This window comes from Mustelus asterias, chromosome 10 (assembly GCF_964213995.1).
Source record: "Mustelus asterias chromosome 10, sMusAst1.hap1.1, whole genome shotgun sequence".
NCBI lineage: Eukaryota > Metazoa > Chordata > Chondrichthyes > Carcharhiniformes > Triakidae > Mustelus > Mustelus asterias.
Window position 1 is genome coordinate 124,850,009 of NC_135810.1, and position 21,582 is coordinate 124,871,590.

At 51.4% G+C, this 21,582-nt stretch overlaps 2 protein-coding genes across 2 annotated transcripts in view; one reads left to right on the forward strand and one right to left on the reverse strand.

Moving 5' to 3' along the window:
• The window catches only part of LOC144499965 (interleukin-1 receptor type 2-like), a 1,647,203-nt gene that overhangs the window by 771,100 nt on the left and 854,521 nt on the right, over positions 1–21,582 (reverse strand). The window contains exon 2 of the mRNA XM_078222706.1: positions 10,983–11,196. The gene's annotated coding sequence lies outside the window, so the exon portion shown is untranslated. The remainder of the gene's footprint in view (positions 1–10,982; positions 11,197–21,582) is intronic.
• Positions 833–21,582, forward strand: part of LOC144499979 (cholecystokinin receptor-like) — an 87,353-nt gene continuing 66,603 nt past the window's right edge. Inside the window, exon 1 of the mRNA XM_078222716.1 lies at positions 833–944. Coding sequence (XP_078078842.1) covers positions 833–944 — 112 coding nt within the window. The remainder of the gene's footprint in view (positions 945–21,582) is intronic.

Here is a 21,582-nt window from a genome sequence, read left to right on the forward strand (position 1 = left end):
CCACATTCTCCCTGTTCCCTTTCTCCACCCTCCCTTCCCAAGCTCCGTCCTCTCCCTCCCTTCTCTCACTTCCCACTCTCACCCTCCCTCCACCAACACCTCTACTTTCTCAGAAGACTAAGGAAATTTGGCATGTCAGCTACGACTCTCACCAACTTTTACAGATGCACCATAGAAAGCATTCTTTCTGGTTGTATCACAGCTTGGTATGGCTCCTGCTCTGCCCAAGACCGCAAGGAACTACAAAAGGTCATGAATGTAGCCCAGTCCATCACTCAAACCAGCCTCCCATTCATTGACTCTGTCTACACTTCCCGCTGCCTCGGCAAAGCAGCCAGCATAATTAAAGACCCCACGCACCCCGGACATTCTCTCTTCTACCTTCTTCCATCGGGAAAAAGATACAAAAGTCTGAGGTCATGTACCAACCGACTCAAGAACAGCTTCTTCCTGCTGCCGTCAGACTTTTGAATGGACCTACCTTGCATTAAGTTGATCTTTCTCTACACACTAGCTATGACTGTAACACTACATTCTGCACTCTCTCCTTTCCTTCTCTATGAACGGTATGCTTTGTCTGTATAGTGCACAAGAAACAATACTTTTCACTGTATGTTAATACATGTGACATTAATAAATCAAATCAATCCCTACCCCTCCACCCTCCCCCTTCCCATCCTCACCCCTCTCCCTCCAGCCCCTCCCCTCCTCTCCTCCTCCCCCTCTCTCTCCCTCCCTCTCTCCCTCTCTCATTCCGGGCTGAAGCTGAAGCAGGGACAGGATCGCGGCTGTGCGGCGGGTCTGGAGCGGCTTTTGGTTCTCCGGCTCCGGGATGAGCAGCGGCAGGAACGGCAGCGCCTGGATTCAGCTCCTGTGTCAGAATGATTCACTCCCGGGGAACGGATCGTGTGAAAATCCCGAGAGAAGCGGAACCCGCAGAAAGGGTGAGTGTGAAAATAGAGAGAGACACAGAGATAGAGACACAGAGATAGAGAGAGACAGAGAGACACACAGACACAGAGACAGACAGACAGAGAGAGACACAGACATAGAGACAGAGAGAGAGACAGACAGAGAGACAAAGAGGCAGAGAGACAGAGACAGAGAGAGAGACAGACAGAGAGACAAAGAGGCAGAGAGAGAGACAGAGAGAGACAGACAGAGAGACAGAGAGAGAGAGAGAGAGACAGAGAGAGAGAGACAGACAGAGAGACAGAGAGAGAGAGAGAGAGACAGAGAGAGAGAGACAGACAGAGAGACAGAGAGAGAGAGACAGACAGAGAGAGAGACAGAGAGAGAGAGAGAGAGAATGTGAAATACAGACTGGAGAGAGACAAACGGACAGAATGAATCAATGGGCAAAAGCTGAGAATTGAGTGGGGCTCCTGGAAACAGCGTTCATCAAACAATAGAATCTACTGCCCTCACTGTGACCCCCTCTCCCTGTGCCACCCCCCGTGCCACCCCCTGTGCCACCCCCTGTGCCACCCCCACATGCCACCTCCTGAGTATCCCCCCTCGCTTTCTCTCCCCCCTCACTCTCCCCCCACTCGCTCTCTCCCCCTCCTCGCTCTCCCCCTCACTCTCCCTCCCTCCCCCCTCGCTCTCCCCCCTCCCCCCTCGCTCTCCCCCCTCGCTCTCCCCCCTCACTCTCCCCCCTCACTCTCCCCCCTCGCTCTCTCTCTCTCCCCCCTCGCTCTCTCTCCCCCCCCCTCGCTCTCTCTCCCCCCCCCCCTCGCTCTCTCTCCCCCCCTCGCTCACTCTCCCCCCCTCGCTCTCTCTCCCCCCTCGCTCTCTCTCCCCCCCTCGCGCTCTCCCCCTCCTCGCTCTCTCCCCCTCCTCACTCTCCCCCTCACTCTCCCCCCTCGCTCCCTCCCCCCTCACTCTCCCCCCCTCACTCTCCCCCCTCACTCTCCCCCCCTCGCTCTCTCTCCCCCCCTCGCTCCCTCTCCCCCCTCGCTCCCCCACTCACTCTCCCCCTCTCATGCTCCCCCCTCACTCTCCCCCACTCACTCTCCCCCCACTCACTCTCCCCCCTCGCTCTCTCCCCCTGCTCTTCCCCCTCGCTTTCTCCCCCCCTCGCTCTCTCCCCCCCTCGCTCTCTCCCCCTCCTCGCTCTCTCCCCCCCCTCGCTCTCTCCCCCCCTCGCTCTCTGCCCCCCTAGCTCTCTCCCCCCCTTGCTCTCTCCTCCCCCCTCGCTCTCTCCTCCCCCCTCGCTCTCTCCCCCCCTCGCTCTCTCCCCCCCGCTCTCTCTCCCCCCCTCGCTCTCTCCCCCCCCTCGCTCTCTCCCCCCCTCGCTCTCTGCCCCCTCACTCTCTCCCCCCACCTCGCTCTCTCCCCCCCCCTCGCTCTCTCTCCCCCTTGTTGCTCCCCAGGTCTGGAATCCTGGATCCCGCTGTGGTGAGAATCCGTGCTGGGATTCCCCCAATGAGAGCTGCCGGATGTGTTATGTATTTGCAACCTGGGTTGAGTTAGTGACTCGGTCTCTGGGTGAGAGACGGAGCTCTCCCCGCATACCCTCTGGAATAGCTCCCACAGAGGGTCCGAGAGAGGGACAGCCTGAGCTGGACTGATTGGGAAACCCTCCTGTAAATAAACACCTAGTCACATCAGATTGTTACTGAGGTGAATATACAACAGCACAGTGAGAGGCAGGGTGTAACAAAGAGTTGCATTGATATAGCGCCTTATACATCCTCAGGATGTCCCAAAGCACTCTGCAGCCAATCAGGTCATTTTTGGCATTAAGTCAGGAAGGAAGCGGAACAGACAAATTGCGCACAGCGAGATAAAGTTTAAAGTTTATTTATTAGTGTCACAAGTAAGGCTTACATTAACACTGCAATGAAGTTACTGTGAAAATCCCCTAGTCGCCACACTCTGTGGCCCTGTTCGGTACACTGAGGGAGAATTTAGCATGGCCCATGCACCCTAACCAGCACATCTTTCAGACTGTGGGAGGAAACCGGAGCACCAGGAGGAAACCCACGCAGACACGGGGAGAATGTGCAAACTCCGCACAGACAGTGACCCGAGCCGGGAATCGAACCCGGGTCCCTGGCGCTGTGAGGCAGCAGTGCTAATCACTGTGCCACCGTGCCAAGATCCCACAAACAGCAACGGTTCTAATCAGGGATCCTAGAATCATAAACTCTGACAGCACAGGACAAGGCCATTCACCTCATCTAACCAGTGCTGCCCCATTGAAAGACCTATCCAATAAATCCCACAGCTGCTCTTCCCCAGAGCCTCATGACATTTTCCCCTCTCCAATATTTATCCAATTGCCTTTGGAAGTGACCATTGAATCTGTGCCGAGATCATAGAATCATAGAAACCCTACAGTGCAGAAAGAGGCCATTCGGCCCATCGAGTCTGCACCGACCACAATCCCACCCAGGCCCTACCCCCATATCCCTACACATTTACCCACTAATCCCACGAACCTACGCATCTCAGGACACTAAGGGGCAATTTTAGAATGGCCAATCCACCTAACCCGCACATCTTTGGACTGTGGGAGGAAACCGGAGCACCCGGAGGAAACCCACGCAGACACGAGGAGAATGTGCAAACTCCACACAGACAGTGACCCGAGCCGGGAATCGAACCCAGGTCCCTGGAGCTGTGAAGCAGCAGTGCCGCCCCGGGCGGCAGCACAGGTGGAGAGAATGAAACACATCTTTATTCTGGGCTTTATTACCAGGGGCAAAGAGTATTAGAGCCAGGAGGTTATACTGAACTTATACAAGACACTAGTTAGACCTCAGCTGGAATATTGTGCACAGTTCTGGGCACCACACTATAAGAAGGATGTGAACACATTGGAGAGAGTGCAGAAGAGGTTTACAAGAATGGTTCCAGGTATGAGAAACTTCAGTTATGAGGATAGATTGGAGAGGTTGGGACTGTTCTCCTTGGAGAGAAGGATAAGAGGAGATTTGATAGAGATGTTCAAAATCATAAGGGGGCTGGACAGAGTAGTGAGGGAGAAACTGTTCCCCCCCGTAAAAGGATCGAGAACGAGAGGGCACAGATTTAAAATCATTGGTAAATGAAGCAAAAATGATATGATGGAAGGAAGTCTTTGACACACAGTGAGTGGTTAGGATCTGGAATGCACTGTCTGAGAGTGTGGTGGAGACAGATTCACACAGCGAATGGTTAGGATCTGGAATGTACTGTCTGAGAGTGTGGTGGGGACAGATTCACACAGCGAGTGGTTAGGATCTGGAATGTACTGTCTGAGAGTGTGGTGGAGACAGATTCACACAGCGAGTGGTTAGGATCTGGAATGTACTGTCTGAGAGTGTGGTGGAGACAGATTCACACAGTGAGTGGTTAGGATCTGGAATGCACTGTCTGAGAGTGTGGTGGAGACAGATTCACACAGCGAGTGGTTAGGATCTGGAATGCACTGTCTGAGAGTGTGGTGGAGACAGATTCACACAGCGAGTGGTTAGGATCTGGAATGTACTGTCTGAGAGTGTGGTGGGGACAGATTCACACAGCGAGTGGTTAGGATCTGGAATGCACTGTCTGAGAGTGTGGTGGGGACAGATTCACACAGCGAGTGGTTAAGATCTGGAATGCACTGTCTGAGAGTGTGGTGGAGACAGATTCACACAGCGAGTGGTTAGGATCTGGAATGTACTGTCTGAGAGTGTGGTGGAGGTAAGTTCGATGGAAACATTCAAAAGGGAATTGGACTGTGATATGAAAAGGCAGATTGTTCAGGGTTATGGGTTGAAGGTGGGAGAATGGAACTGAGTTAGTTGCTGATTAAGAGAGTTGGTTCAGACACGATGGGCTGAACGGCCTCCTTCTGCATCATGCCAATTTTGTGATTCTGTGATTACTTTTTATGAATCTGTTTCCACCGTCCTTACAAAGAGAGCAACTGTTCCACATCAGAACACTCACTGTGTCCAGAATTCCTTTCTTACCCACTCTCTCAGCCCACCCTGCCCCAGGCCTCCCTCATCCTGTACCCCTCTCACAATTCTCCCGCTATTTCACACTCTCTCTCCAAGTTGTTCCTCCCAAAATTAATCATTTCATTCTTCTCCACGTTGAATTCCATCTGTTATGAATCTGTCTGTTTCTCCGGAATGTCGAGAACCTCGTGCATTCCTCATCATTCTCCAACACCTTCCCAATCTCTCAATTTCTGTCTGTGTCTCAATATAAACACCTCAAAACGGGAGAAATCCCCGTACATTTCCAGAGAGAATTGACCAGAGATCTCACACTCGCAGACAGCGGGGCAGGATGGACAAGGAATGCCCCCCCCCCCCCTCCATCCCCCCCCTCCCCCCCATTCCCTCCCCCTCCCCCCCCATTCCCACCCCTCCCCCCCATCCCCACCCCTCCATTCCTCCCCTCCTCCCCTCCCCCCCCCCCCTTCCACCCCTGACTCTCTGACACTGAGTACGTTTAGAATTAGAGGTATTATGGCACAAAAAAGAACCATTTGGCCCATCGAGTGCATGCTAGCTCTCTGCAGAGTAACCCAGTCAATCCCATTCCCCCGCTCTATCCCTGGAACTCTGCCGTTTTATTTCCCTCAAAAGCCCATCCAATTTCCTTTTGAAATCATTCATCGTCTCCGCTTCCACCCCCCCTCGTGGGCAGCGAGTTCCAGCTCATTCCCACTCGCTGTGTAGAAACATTCTCCCTCACATTCGCCCTGTCCTTAAACCTCTCTCATCCTGGGGCTTCCATTGACCAGAAACTCAACTGGACTCACCACATAAACACAGTGGCTACAAGAACAGGTCAGAGGCTGGGAATCCTGCGGCGAGTAACTCACCTCCTGACTTCCCCAAAGCCTGTCCACCATCTACAAGGCACAAGTCAGGAGTGTGATGGAATACTCTCCACTTGCCTGGACGGGTGCAGCTCCAACAACACTCAAGAAGCTCGACACCATCCAGGACAAAGCAGCCCCGCTTGATTGACACCACATCCACAAACATCCACTCCCTCCACCACTGACGCACAGTGACAGCAGGAACTCCCCAAGGCTCCTTAGGCAGCACCTTCCAAACACACGGCCACTACCATCTAGAAGGACAAGGGCAGCAGATACCTGGGAACACCCCCACCTGCACATTCCCCTCCGAGTCACTCACCTTCCTGACTTGGAAATATATCGCCGTTCCTTCACTGTCGCTGGGTCAAAATCCTGGAATTTCCTCCCTAACGGCAGTGAGTTGATTTGATTTATTATTGTCACCTGTATTGGGATACAGTGAAAAGTATTGTTCCTTGCGCGCTATACAGACACAGCATACCATTCATAGAGAAGGAAAGGAGAGAGTGCAGAATGTAGTGTTACAGTCATAGCTAGGGTGTAGAAAAAGATCAACTTGATGCAAGGTAGGTCCATTCAAAAGTCTGACAGCAGCAGGGAAGAAGCTGCTCTGAGTCGGTTGGGTCAAGAGATTGAATTTGAGCATTGTTAGAGAGTTTGTAAGAGTTAGAGTAGAGTTTTAGAAGAATGGAATGAGAGTGAAAGATAGAATATGAGAATATGCTGGGGACAGTGCGCAGGAAGTCTCCTGGCTGTGGCGCTGCACCCCCGGGGATGCAGCGGGTTCAAGAGGCCTCTCACCGCCACCTTCTCAAGGGCAATTAGGGATGGGAAATAAATGTTGGCCCAGCCAGCGAACGACACCCACATCCTGTCAATGAATGAACAAACCCTGCTCTCTCTGAATCTGCACACTCCTCAAACCATTTCATCTGTTTTGTCTCCTTCTATCCCTTCTGTCAAAATGCATCAGCTCACATTTCTCTGTATTAAATTCCATCTGCAACTTGTCTGTTCATTTAGCCGATCCAAGTCCCCCAGTTGTCAGTTGGCATCACCCTCACTGTCTGCCACTATTCTGGGTTTGGCACGAGTGGCAAATTGTGACGTTTTACTGTGTTCCGAATTCCAAATCATCCACACACGTCAAAAAACAAGACTCAGAACTGAGGGACTACGGTGAACACAGGAAGAAGTCTCACAACTCCAGGTTAAAGTCCAACAGGTTTATTTGGTCGCAAAAACATGTTGGACTTTAACCTGGTGTTGTGAGACTTCTTACAGTGTTTACCCCAGTCCAACGCCGGCATCTCCACATCATGGCTACGGTGGCACAGTGGTTGGCACTGCTGCATCACAGCGCCAGGGACCCGGGTTCGATTCCTGCCTTGGGTCACTGTCTGTGTGGAGTTTGCACGTTCTCCCCGTGTCTGCGTGGGTTTCCTCCGGGTGCACAGGTTTCCTCCCACAGTCCAAAGACATGCAAAGTAGATAGATTGGCCATGATATATGTGCTGGCTTATGGGAATAGGGCAAAGGGGAGGGTCTGAATGGGATGCTCTTTCAGAGAGTCAGTGCCATCGGCTCATCAAGTCTGCACTATAGGGATTCTGTGGAGATAGTACTGAGGGAGTGCTGCACTGTCAGAGGGTCAGTGCTGAGGGAGTGCTGCACTGTCAGAGGGTCAGTACTGAGGGAGTGCCGCACTGTCAGAGAGTCAGGGCTGAGGGAGTGCTGCACTGTCAGAGGGTCAGTACTGAGGGAGTGCCGCACTGTCAGAGGGTCAGTGCTGAGGGAGTGCTGCACTGTCAGAGGGTCAGTGCTGAGGGAGTGCTGCACTGTCAGAGGGTCAGTACTGAGGGAGTGCCGCACTGTCAGAGAGTCAGGGCTGAGGGAGTGCCGCACTGTCAGAGGGTCAGTACTGAGGGAGTGCTGCACTGTCAGAGGGTCAGTACTGAGGGAGTGCTGCACTGTCAGAGGGTCAGTGCTGAGGGAGTGCCGCACTGTCAGAGGGTCAGTACTGAGGGAGTGCCGCACTGTCAGAGGGTTAGTACTGAGGGAGTGCTGCACTGTTGGAGGGTCAGTACTGAGGGAGTGCCGCACTGTCAGAGGGTCAGTACTGAGGGAGTGCTGCACTGTCAGAGGGTCAGTACTGAGGGAGCGCCGCACTGTCAGAGGGTCAGTGCTGAGGGAGTGCCGCACTGTCAGAGGGTCAGTACTGAGGGAGTGCCGCACTGTCAGAGGGTCAGTACTGAGGGAGTGCCGCACTGTCAGAGGGTCAGTGCTGAGGGAGTGCCGCACTGTCAGAGAGGCTGTCTTTGAGATGAGACATTAAACTTTAGTCTCATCTGCCTTTTGCTGTGGGTTTGGGAGGTAACACCGTATTGTTTAACAGGAGATTGATGGCCCTGGAGATGTTCTCCTCATGTCTTTAGATAATGTTTATTTCTTGACCATCACCGGCTGATTATCTGGTTATTATCATCTGACTGTTTGTGGGATCTTGCTGTGTGTAATTTGCTACCATTGCGTCCATTGGAAGCCTGACGACAGATTGAATATATCTGATTGGCTGGAAGGAGTTATCCGTGTACCCAATGGGTGAACCTTTCACTTTACTGGTTGGGGTTTGAAATGCCGGTGACGGGATTGCGAGGCAGATTTCCGCTGGCGTTAAAGACGATTCCTGTTGGGAACAGGAGGTTATTGCGGTGATTGGCAGCCGTTCTCTTCAGTGAGTTCCCAATCACTGGCAGTGTCTGGAGGAGGATGGGGCAGCACTGACTCTGAGCGACACTCCGTGAACACAGCGTCCAGAGTGGGGACTGGAACCAGCCCCTGACAGGGAGGGGCAGGGGTGGGGGCAGGAGTGGGATCTGCCCAGGGGCCATGCGGAGAGTTCCAGCTCCCACAAACTTGGAGACTGTAAAAATAAAACTGACCTCAGGCTCCCTGTGACACTCCAATCGTAGTTTGTGAGTGAGATCCTCACCCTTCCATTCAAAACCATAAGACCAGAGGAAACAGCGAGGAGGCCATTCAGCCCTTCTAGCCTGCTTCTCCACTGAATGAGATCATGGCTGATCATGGCTGATCTAACACTCACTAAGTCCACTTTCCTGCCTTATCTCCGTAACTCCTAATTCCCCGACTGATTAAACCCTGACCTCAGCACTGGAAATGTTCCCGGACTCAGCCCCCACAGCTTCCTGGGGAAAGAATTCCAAAGATTCACCACTCTCTGAGAGAAGAAATTCGTCCTCAAATCCATCCCCGTCATTCTGTGACTCTGCCCTCTGGTCCCGCACTTTCCCAGGATTGGAAACATCCTCCCAATGTTTGCCTTGTCTAACCCCCTAAGAATCTGATATGTTCCAATCAGATCACCTCTCATTCCACTGAACTTCAAGGAGTACACACCCAACCTGGTTACAGAGAACAGTACAGCACAGGAGCAGGCCCTTCGGCCCTCCAAGTCTGTGCCGACACAGATGCCTCTAATCTAATATTTTCTTGCCTCTACGTGGTCCATATCCCTCTATTCGCTGCCTATTCATGTATCGATCCAGATGCCTCTTGAACGTTGTTATAGAATCTGCTTCCACCACCTCCTCCGGCAGCGCGTTCCAGGCATTCACCGCCCTGTGAGAGAAAAACTTGCCCCTTGCATCTCTTTTAAACTTTCCCCCTCTCACTCTCAGCCTATGCCCCCAAGCAACTGACTCTTCGACCCTGGGGAAATCTTTCCGAACACGACAGTCCCTCATGGGGAAGCCTGTGCCCCCCCCCTCCAGCAGCCCCCCTGGAGCCCCCCCCGCAGCCTCCCCCTGCAGCCCCCCCGCAGCCCCCCCGCAGCCTCCCCCTGCAGCCCCCCCCGCAGCCCCCCCGCAGCCCCCCCCGCAGCCCCCCCGCAGCCCCCCCCCGCAGCCCCCCCCCGCAGTCCCCCCCACAGCCCCCCCCGCAGCCCCCCCGCAACCCCCTCCCGCAGCCCCCCCGCAGCACGCCGTGCAGCCCCCCCGCAGCCCCCCCGCAGCACGCTGTGCAGCCCCCCCGCAGCACCCCTGCAGCGCCCCCCCCCGCAGCCCCCCCACGCAGCCCCCCCGCAGCACCCCCCGCAGCACCCCCCCGCAGCCCCCCCCGCAGCCCCCCCCGCAGCCCCCCCGCAGCCCCCCCCCACAGCCCCCCCCGCAGTCCCCCCCACAGCCCCCCCCGCAGCCCCCCCGCAACCCCCTCCCGCAGCCCCCCCGCAGCACGCTGTGCAGCCCCCCCGCAGCACCCCTGCAGCGCCCCCCCCCGCAGCCCCCCCACGCAGCCCCCCTCGCAGCCCCCCCCGCAGCACCCCCCCGCAGCCCCCCCCGCAGCACCCCCCCGCAGCCCCCCCCCCCCCCCCCCCCGCCAGCCCTGTGGGTGACGGGAGCTCCATCACAAACACCTTGCGATGTTGTGGATCAGATTGCTGCCCCGCAGACACTTGCCCGTCCGTGGGGGGCGCAGCAACGTCACAAAGTGGGGAGCAAGACCCCTATCGCACCTCAACGATGTGACTGACAGAAATGTCTGTCTGCAGCAGGGAGATCCCCGGGTTAAACAGCCTGATGGATAACCCCATTGCTCAGGAATCAGCGGGAACAGAACAAACAGCAGGCACTGTCAGGTAACTGTGAGAGAAATAAAACTGAGACAGCATTCGGGTCAAGATGAAAGGACCAGGAGGGATAAATCCTCAGGGGATGGAGAGAATGTTTTCCACAGAGGGTGCTGGCGATTTATGAGAGTGTGACAATTCATGTTTAGAATATATATATCAAGATGGCACACGGTCTGCAGGCTGCTGCCTGAGAGAACAAAACACATCCAACCCTGACTTTCCAAAGAGATTTAAATAAATACTTCAAACAGAGAAACCCGCAGGAGTGCAGGGAAGGACCGGGAGAGTGGGATAGACATCAGTACTGAGGGAGTGCCGCACTGTCAGAGGGTCAGTACTGAGGGAGTGCCGCACTGTCAGAGGGTCAGTGCTGAGGGAGTGCCGCACTGTCAGAGGGTCAGTACTGAGGGAGTGCCGCACTGTCAGAGGGTCAGTACTGAGGGGGTGCCGCACTGTCAGGGGGTCAGTACTGAGGGAGTGCCGCACTGTCAGAGGGTCAGTGCTGAGGGAGTGCCGCACTGTCAGAGGGTCAGTACTGAGGGGGTGCCGCACTGTCAGAGGGTCAGTACTGAGGGGGTGCCGCACTGTCAGAGGGTCAGTACTGAGGGAGTGCTGCACTGTCAGAGGGTCAGTACTGAGGGAGTGCTGCACTGTCAGAGGGTCAGTACTGAGGGGGTGCCGCACTGTCAGAGGGTCAGTGCTGAGGGAGTGCCGCACTGTCAGAGGGTCAGTACTGAGGGGGTGCCGCACTGTCAGAGGGTCAGTACTGAGGGGGTGCCGCACTGTCAGAGGGTCAGTACTGAGGGAGTTCCGCACTGTCAGAGGGTCAGTACTGAGGGAGTGGTACAGGCTCACCACTCTCTGGGTGAAGAAATGTCTCCTCACCTCTGTCCTAAATGGTCTACCCTGAATTCTCAGACTGTGACCCTAGTTCTGGACTCCCCCACCATCAGGAACATCCTTCCTGCATCTACCCTGTCTAGTCCTATTAGAATTTTATTTGTTCCTCTGAGATGCTCCCTCATTCTTCTAAACTCCAGTAAATATAATCCTAACTAACTCAATCTCTCCTCATGTGTCAGTCCTGCCATCCCCGGAATCAGCCTGGTAAACCTTCGCTGCACTCCCTCTAGAGCAGAAAAGGAGACCAAAACTGCACACAATTCTCTCGGTGTGGCCTCACCAAGGCCCTGTATAATTGCAACAACACATCCCTCGCTCCTGTACTCGAAACCTCTCGCAATGAAGGCCAACATACCATTTGCCTTCTTTACCGCCTGCTGCACCTACATGCTTACCTTCAGCGATTTGTGCACAAGGACACCCAGGTCCCGCTGCACACTCCCCTCTCCCAATTTACAGCCATTCAGGTAATAATCTGCCTTCTTGTTTTTGCAAGTGGATAACCTCACATTTATCCACATTATGCTGCATCTGCCATGCAGATGCCCACACACTCAGCCTGTCCCAATCACACTAAAGCATCTCTGCATCCTCCTCACAGTTCACCCTCCCACCCAACTTTGTATTATCTGCAAATTTAGAGATATTAGATTTAGTTCCCTCATCTAAATCATTAACATATTTAGTGAATAGCTGGAGTCCCAGCAATGATCCTTGTGGTACCCCACTAGTTACTGCCTGCCACTTGGAAAAGCACCCATTAATTCCTACTCTTTGTTTCCTCTCTGCCAACCAGTTTTTTATCCATCTCAATACACTTCCTCCAATCCCATACGCTTTAATCTTGCACGATAATCTCTTATGTTGGACTTTGTCAAAAGCCTTCTGAAAGTCCAAATAAACCACACCACTGGTTCCCCCTTGTCAACTCTACTCGTTACATCCTCAAAGAATTCCAGCAGATTTGTCAAGCGTGATTTCCCTTTCATAAATCCATGCTGACTCTGTCCGATCCTGCCACTGTTTTCCAAGCTCTGCGAGATATTTTTGACAACGGATTCTAAAATTCTTTGATAACGGTGGTCTATAATTCTGTTTTCTCTCTGTCTCCCTTTTTTAAATAGTGGCATTACTTTTCATCATAACTTCATTGCAATGTTAATGTCAGCCTATCTGTGACACGAATAAATAAACTTAAACTTACCCTCCAATCTGTAGGAACTGTTCCAGGGTCTATAGAATCTTGGAAAATGACCACCAATGCATCCGCCATCTCTTGGACCACTTCCTTAAGTCGGCTGGGATGTAGATTATCAGGCCCTGGAGATTTATTGACCTTCAATCCCAGCAATTTCCCCAACACCATTTCTCTACTAATACTGATCTCCTTCAGTTCCTCCCTCTCACTGTGACCCTCAACATTTCAGGTATGTTATTGGTGTTGATTGGCTGGCAAGTGGACTCTGATTGGGAGAAGTATTGCAATGCAGTATGGAATAGTTAACTGCCCAGCACTTGTTCCAATTCAAACTGGGTGGACTGACTCTGATTGCTCACAGTATTGCCATGGGGAATGAGCCAGGGAATAGCAGTCCTCCATGCTTCTGTTCAATTGAAAAAGATGCAAAGTGACAAAGATCCAGAAGTGTCCAAATCACCAACAACCTGTCCTGGTCCCCCCATGCCGACACTATAGTTAAGAAAGCCCACCAGCGCCTCTATTTTCTCAGAAGGCTAAGGAAATTTGGCATGTCAGCTACGACTCTCACCAACCTTTACAGATGCACCATAGAAAGCATTCTTTCTGTTGTATCAGAGCTTGGTATGGCTCCTGCTCTGCCCAGGACTGCAAGAAACTACAAAAGGTCGTGAATGTAGCCCAGTCCATCACGCAAAGCAGCCTCGCATCCATTGACTCTGTCTACACTTAGAACCATCGAGAACCATAGAAAATTACAGCTCAGAAACAGGCCTTTTGGCCCTTCTTGTCTGTGCCGAACCATTTTATGCCTAGTCCCACTGACCTGCACTTGGACCATATCCCTCCACACCCCTCTCATCCATGAACCCGTCCAAGTTTTTCTTAAATGTTAAAAGTGACCCCGCATTTACCACTTTATCCGGCAGCCCATTCCACACTCCCACCACTCTCTGCGTGAAGAAGCCCCCCCTAATATTCCCTTTAAACTTTTTTCCTTTCACCCTTAACCCATGCCCTCTGGTTTTTTTCTCCCCTAGCCTCAGCGGAAAAAGCCTGCTTGCATTCACTCTATCTACCCATCAAAATCTTATACACCTCTATCAAATCTCCCCTCAATCTTCTACGCTCCAGGGAATAAAGTCCCAACCTATTCGGAGGGGAGCTGGAAGAGTTGACCGGGATCAAGGAACTAATTGATGGGGGGGAGGATGCAGGGGTAAGGGGAATTACAAAATTAATGGTAGAGGAGAGGGTGCAAGTGAATGAAGGCGGTAATTTAGATAAGGGAGTAGAGGGAGAGGGTGTTCGCGACTCATCAAAGCGGGTCCAGATAAAAGCTGGAATAAGGACACTTTGCCTGAATGCACGAAGCATTCGGAACAAGGTAAATGAGTTGATGGTGCAAATCAGCACAAGTGGGTACGATCTAGTGGCCATTACAGAAACGTGGCTGAAAGGTGACCAGGACTGGGTGATGAATATCCAGGGGTATCAGGCGTTTAGGAAGAATAGACAGGAAGGAAAAGGTGGTGGGGTCGCGCTATTAATAAGAGATAATATCAGGGTAGTACTGAGGGATGACATAGGCTCTGAGGAACAAAACGTGGAATCATTATGGGTAGAGATGAGGAATAGTAGAGGGAGAAAGACGCTAGTAGGTGTGGTATATAGGCCCCCAAATAATAATGTTGAGGTAGGGAGGGCTATAAACAAGCAGATAAGGGATGCGTGTAAAAACGGAACGGCAATAATCATGGGGGACTTCAACATGCACATTGACTGGCAGACTCAAGTCGGTAAGGGTGGAATGGAGGAAGAGTTCTTAGAATGCTGTCGGGATAGTTTCCTTCAACAGCATGTTACGGAACCGACGAGGGAACGAGCTATTTTGGATCTGGTATTGTGTAACGAGGTAGGTAGAATTAAGGATCTTATTGTGAAGGACCCTCTTGGGTCTAGTGACCACAATATGGTCGAATTTCTGATTCAGAAGGAAGAGGAGAAAGTTTGGTCCCAAACCAGTGTCCTCTGTTTGAACAGAGGGAAATATGATAGGATGAGGGATGATTTGGCTAAGGTAGACTGGGAGAGCAGGCTGGCAGGTAGGATAGCTGAGGAACAGTGGAGGATTTTTAAGGAGATCCTTTTCAGTTCTCAGCAAAAATATATTCCAGCAAAAAACAAGGATTGTAAGAAAAGGGAGAACCAGCCGTGGATAACGAAGGAAATAAAGGAGAGTATTAAAATAAAAACAGCTGCGTACAGAGTGGCCAAAAATAGTGGAGAAACAAGTGATTGGGAAAAACTTAAGAAACAACAAAGAGAGACTAAGAAAGCGATAAAGAAAGGAAGGATAGACTATGAAGCTAGGCTAGCAATTAATATAAAAAATGATAGTAAAAGTTTTTATAAATATATAAAAAGGAATAGAGTGGCTAGAGTGAATGTTGGACCCTTGGAGGACGAGAGGGGGGAGTTAATAGTGGGAAATGAGGATATGGCTGAGTCTTTAAATAAGTTTTTTGTGTCGGTCTTCACGGTGGAGGACACAAATAGTTTGCCAAATATTAACGATAGAGGGTTGGCAGCAGGAGAAATACTTAATACAATTAATGTTACCAGAGAGGCAGTGCTGGGTAGACTAATGGGACTGAAGGTGGATAAGTCCCCGGGTCCGGATGGAATGCATTCCAGGGTATTGAAAGAAATGTCAGAGGTAATAGTGGATGCGTTAGTGATTATTTATCAAAACTCGTTGCATTCTGGGGTAGTGCCGGTTGATTGGAAAACGGCTAATGTTACGCCGCTGTTTAAAAAAGGAAGGAGACAAAAGGCGGGTAACTATAGGCCGGTCAGCTTAACGTCTGTAGGAGGGAAAATGCTGGAATCCATTATTAAAGAGGAGATAGCAGGGCATCTGGATAGAAATGGTTCGATCAATCAGACGCAGCATGGATTCATGAGGGGAAAGTCGTGCTTGACGAACATGTTGGATTTTTATGAAGATGTGACTAGGGCGGTTGATGGAGGAGAACCGGTGGATGCGGTGTTTTTGGATTTCCAAAAGGCGTTTGATAAGGTGCCCCATAAAAGGCTGCTGACGAAGATTAGGGCACACGGAGTTGGGGGTAGTGTGTTAAAGTGGATTGGGGACTGGCTATCCAACAGGAAGCAAAGAGTCGGAATAAATGGGTGTTTTTCCGGTTGGAGGAAGGTAACTAGTGGCGTGCCGCAGGGATCGGTACTCGGGCCGCAACTGTTTACCATTTATATAGATGATCTGGAGGAGGGGACGGAGTGTAGGGTAACGAAGTTTGCAGACGACACAAAGATAAGTGGAAAAGTGAATCGTGTGGAGGACGGAGAAGATCTGCAGAGAGATTTGGACAGGCTGAGTGAGTGGGCGAGGATATGGCAAATGGAGTATAACGTTGAGAAATGCGAGGTTATACACTTTGGAGGAAATAATAACAAATGGGATTACTATCTCAATGGAAACAAATTAAAACATGCTACCGTGCAAAGGGACCTGGGGGTCCTTGTGCATGAGACGCAAAAGCCCAGTCTGCAGGTACAACAGGTGATCAAGAAGGCAAATGGGATGTTGGCCTATATTGCGAAGGGGATAGAATATAAAAGCAGGGATGTCTTGATGCACCTGTACAGGGCATTGGTGAGGCCGCAGCTGGAATACTGTGTGCAGTATTGGTCCCCTTATATGAGGAAGGATATATTGGCATTGGAGGGAGTGCAGAGAAGGTTCACCAGGTTGATACCGGAGATGAGGGGTTTGGATTATGAGGAGAGGCTGAGGAGATTGGGTTTGTACTCGTTGGAGTTTAGAAGGATGAGGGGGGATCTTATGGAGACTTATAAGATAATGCGGGGGCTGGATAGGGTGGAGGCGGAGAGATTCTTTCCACTTAATAAGGAAGTTAAAACTAGAGGACACAGCCTCAAAATAAAGGGGGGTCGGTTTAAGACAGAGTTGAGGAGGAACTTCTTCTCCCAGAGGGTGGTGAATCTCTGGAATTCTCTGCCCACTGAGGTGGTGGAGGCTACCTCGCTGAATATGTTTAAAGCGCGGATGGATGGATTCCTGATCGGTAAGGGAATTAAGGGTTATGGGGATCAGGCGGGTAAGTGGGACTGATCCACGTCAGATCAGCCATGATCTTATTGAATGGCGGGGCAGGCTCGAGGGGCTAGATGGCCTACTCCTGCTCCTATTTCTTATGTTCTTATGTTCTTATGTTCTTATTCAATCTCTCCCTGTAACTCAGCTTCTCAAGTCCCGGCAACATCCTTGTGAACCTTCTCTGCACTCTTTCAATCTTATTTACATCCTTCCTGTAACTAGGTGACCAAAACTGTACACAATACTCCAAATTCGGCCTCACCAATGCCTTATATAACCTTACCATAACACTCCAACTTTTATACTTGATACTCCGATTTATAAAGGCCAATGTACCAAAGGCACTCTTTACGACCCTATCCACCTGTGACGTCACTTTTAGGGAATTCTGTACCTGTATTCCCAGATCCCTCTGTTCAACTGCACTCTTCAGAGTCCTACCATTTACCCTGTACGTTCTACTTTGATTTGTCCTTCCAAAGTGCAATATCTCACACTTGTCTGCGTTAAATTCCATTTGCCATTTTTCAGCCCATTTGTCTAGTTGGTCCAAATCCCTCTGCAAGCTTTGAAAACCTTCCTCACTGTCCACGACACCTCCAATCTTTGTATCATCAGCAAACTTGCTGATCCAATTGACCACATTATCATCCAGATCATTGATATAGATGACAAACAACAATGGACCCAACACCGATCCCTGCGGCACACCACTAGTCACAGGCCTCCACTCAGAGAAGCAATCCTCCACAACCACTCTCTGGCTTCTTCCTGCTGCCTCAGCAAAGCAGCCAGCATAATCAAGGACCCCACGCACCCCGGACATTCTCTCTTCCACCTTCTTCCGTCGGGAAAAAGATACAAAAATCTGAGGTCACGGACCAACCCACTCAAGAACAACTTCTTCCCTGCTGCTGTCAGACTTTTGAAAGGATCTACCTTGCATTAAGTTGATCTTTCTCTACACCCTAGCTATGACTGTCACACTACATTCTGCACTCTCTCCTTTCCTTCTCTATGAACGGTATGCTTTGTCTGTATAGCGCGCAAGAATCAATACTTTTCACTGTATGTTAATACATGTGACAATAATAAAATGTGGACGTGTTCCCTCTGTCTGTACAGAATAGCGCTGTGTGTGAATAGATGGAGCTTCTGGTACGTGCAAGTGAGCCACACTGAGATCACCTGACAACTTTAAATTGGTTGTTATTGGAAGTTGTCCAATCGCAGAATCACATCTAACGTCATGTTCTGAGCTTTGCAGACAGGGACTGGTTGGGTGTGGTCAGTATTTTGCCACTTGTGTACAGCCAAAGGGACATGCTGTTTGAGAGGATCCGCACAGCCTACACACTGAGCTTCACGCTGACACTGAAATTCATTTACCCTATTACTCATTTCTGTGACAGGCAGAATGTTTTTTTAGCCTGGCGGCAGTGTCCTGTTCGTGGAGAATATCACTCGTGTTGTTACTGCATAATAACAGCATTCTGCATTTGTAATTGGTCCCTAGATCCTCAAGTTCTCTCTGTGGAACCGCATTCTGCATTCTCTCCGTGTTCCCAGCTGGAGCATGACATCTAGATCCTCCCCCCTCCACCCCCGCTCCAATCTCCTCTCCAGCTGCGAGGAATGTCCTTCACCCCAGCACTGGGCAGGACACACAACCTGTTGTGGCTCACTCAGTCACAGCTACAGCCCACACGCAGCAACATGAGGATCAAACAGCCATTACCTGCTTTAGTGATGTGGTTGGAGGGATAAATATTGCCCCAAACCAACAAGACCTCCACAACTCTTTTTGGAAATGGGATCTTTTCCGTCCAGCTGAGTGAGCAGGCTTGGTTCATGTCACGTTGGAATGACCCTGCTGGAATTTTCCATTCTGTGCACAGAGTGCGGGCAGAGGTGAGGAATCCGGTGTGGGGTTGGCAGGCTCTAAAACTGACCTATCCCCCCCCGGAGAAACCAGCGCACTGTGCAGTAAGAACCTGGAGGGATCCACACCATCTCGCTGGAACAGGATGCCCAGATCTCTGATCTGAAATACAGATATCCCCCCAAACACACTTACAGAAACCCACCTCACCATGGACACACTGACCCTCTGACAGTGCGGCACTCCCTCAGTACTGACCCTTGGACATTGCGGCACTGCCTCAGTACTGACCCTCTGACAGTGCGGCACTCCCTCAGTACTGACCCTTGGACATTGCGGCACTCCCTCAGTTCTGACCCTCTGACAGTGCAGCGCTCCCTCAGTACTGACCCTCTGACAGTGCAGCACTGCCTCAGTACTGACCCTCTGACAGTGCGGCACTCCCTCAGTACTGACCCTCTGACAGTGCGGCACTCCCTCAGTACTGACCCTCTGACAGTGCAGCACTCCCTCAGTACTGACCCTCTGACAGTGCAGCACTCCCTCAGCACTGACCCTCTGACAGTGCAGCACTCCCTCAGCACTGACCCTCTGACAGTGCGGCACTCCCTCAGTACTGACCCTCTGACAGTGCGGCACTCCCTCAGTACTGACCCTCTGACAGTGCAGCACTCCCTCAGTACTGACCCTCTGACAGTGCAGCACTCCCTCAGTACTGACCCTCTGACAGTGCAGCACTGCCTCAGTACTGACCCTCTGACAGTGTGGCACTCTCTCAGCACTGACCCTCTGACAGTGCGGCACTCCCTCAGTACTGACCCTCTGACAGTGTGGCACTGCCTCAGTACTGACCCTCTGACAGTGTGGCACTCTCTCAGCACTGACCCTCTGACAGTGCGGCACTCCCTCAGTACTGACCCTCTGACAGTGTGGCACTCCCTCAGTACTGACCCTCTGACAGTGTGGCACTCTCTCAGCACTGACCCTCTGACAGTGCGGCACTCCCTCAGTACTGACCCTCTGACAGTGTGGCACTCCCTCAGCACTGACCCTCTGACAGTGTGGCACTCCCTCAGTACTGACCCTCTGACAGTGCAGCACTCCCTCAGTACTGACCCTCTGACAGTGCGGCACTGCCTCAGTACTGACCCTCTGACAGTGTGGCACTCTCTCAGCACTGACCCTCTGACAGTGTGGCACCCCCTCAGTACTGACCCTCTGACAGTGTGGCACTCCCCCAGTAAACATTTTGCAATATAATGAAGTCATTAAAGTTGTTATAAGGATGAAATTATTTTTTCGACACATTCCCTTTGATAAATTTCTCGGTAAATGTTCTCCGTACAATCCGGAATGAGGCTTCAAAGAAAAGCCTCGGAAACATATTCGCAATTCGCATTTATCTCGAGAGGACAGGGCACTGAGAGCTGGATGCAGCTGAATTGGTGTCGGGAAAAGTGACCATCGCACAGTCGTTGTGGAGACAAAGTCCCGCCTTCACATTGAGAATAACCTCCATCGTGTTGTGTGGCTCTATCACCGTGCTAAATGGGACAGACTTGGAACCAATCTAGCAACTCCAGACTGGGCATCCAGGAGGCGCTGTGGCCATCAACAGCAGCGGAATTGTACTCCAGCACAATCTGTAACCATGATGTGGAGATGCTGGCGTTGGACTGGGGTGGGCACAGTAAGTACTCTCACAGCACCAGGTTAAAGTCCAGCAGGTTTATTTGGTATCACAAGCTTTGGAGTGATGCTCCTTCATCAGGTGAGTCCTGAAGAAGGAGCGACACTCTGAAAGCTTGTGCTACCAAATAAACCTGTTGGACTTTAACCTGGTGCTGTGAAACTTCTTACAATCTGCAACCTCATGGCCCGGCATATCCCCCACTCAACTGTTCCCATCGAGCCAGGGGATCAGCCCTGGTTCAATGGAGAGTGCAGGAGGGCATGCTGGGAGCAGCACCAGACATACCTAAACATGAGGTGACAACCTGGTGAAGCTCCAACACAGGACTACTCGCATGCCAAACGGCAAAAACAGCAAGTGACAGATAGAGCTAAGCGATCCCACAATCAACGGATCAGATCTAAGCTCTGCAGTCCTGCCACATCCAGTTGTGAATAGTGGTGGATAATTAAACAACTCACTGGAGGAGGAGGCTCCACAAATATCCCATCCTCAATGAACAAAGAACAAAGAACAGTACAGCACAGGAAACAGGCCCTTCGGCCCTCCAAGCCTGTGCCGCTCCTTGGTCCAACTAGACCAATTGTTTGTATCCCTCCATTCCCAGGCTGCTCATGTGACTATCCAGGTAAGTCTTAAGCGATGTCAGCGTGCCTGCCTCCACCACCCTATTTGGCAGCGCATTCCAGGCCCCCACCACCCTCTGTGTAAAAAACATCCCTCTGATATCTGAGTTATACTTCGCCCCTCTCACCTTGAGCCCGTGACCCCTCGTGAACGTCACTTCTGATCTGGGAAAAAGCTTCCCACCGTTCACCCTATCTATCCCCTTCATAATCTTGTACACCTCTATTAGATCTCCCCTCATTCTCCGTCTTTCCAGGGAGAACAACCCCAGTTTACCCAATCTCTCCTCATAGCTAAGACCCTGCATACCAGGCAACATCCTGGTAAACCTTCTCTGCACTCTCTCTAACGCCTCCACGTCCTTCTGGTAGTGTGGCGACCAGAACTGGACGCAGTACTCCAAATGCGGCCTAACCAGCGTTCTATACAGCTGCATCATCAGACTCCAGCTTTTATACTCTATACCCCGTCCTATAAAGGCAAACATACCATATGCCTTCTTCACCACCTTCTCCACCTGTGTTGCCACCTTCAAGGATTTGTGGACTTGCACACCTAGGTCCCTCTGTGTTTCTATACTCCTGATGACTCTGCTATTTATTGTATAACTCCTCCCTACATTATTTCTTCCAAAATGCATCACTTCGCAATTATCCAGATTAAACTCCATCTGCC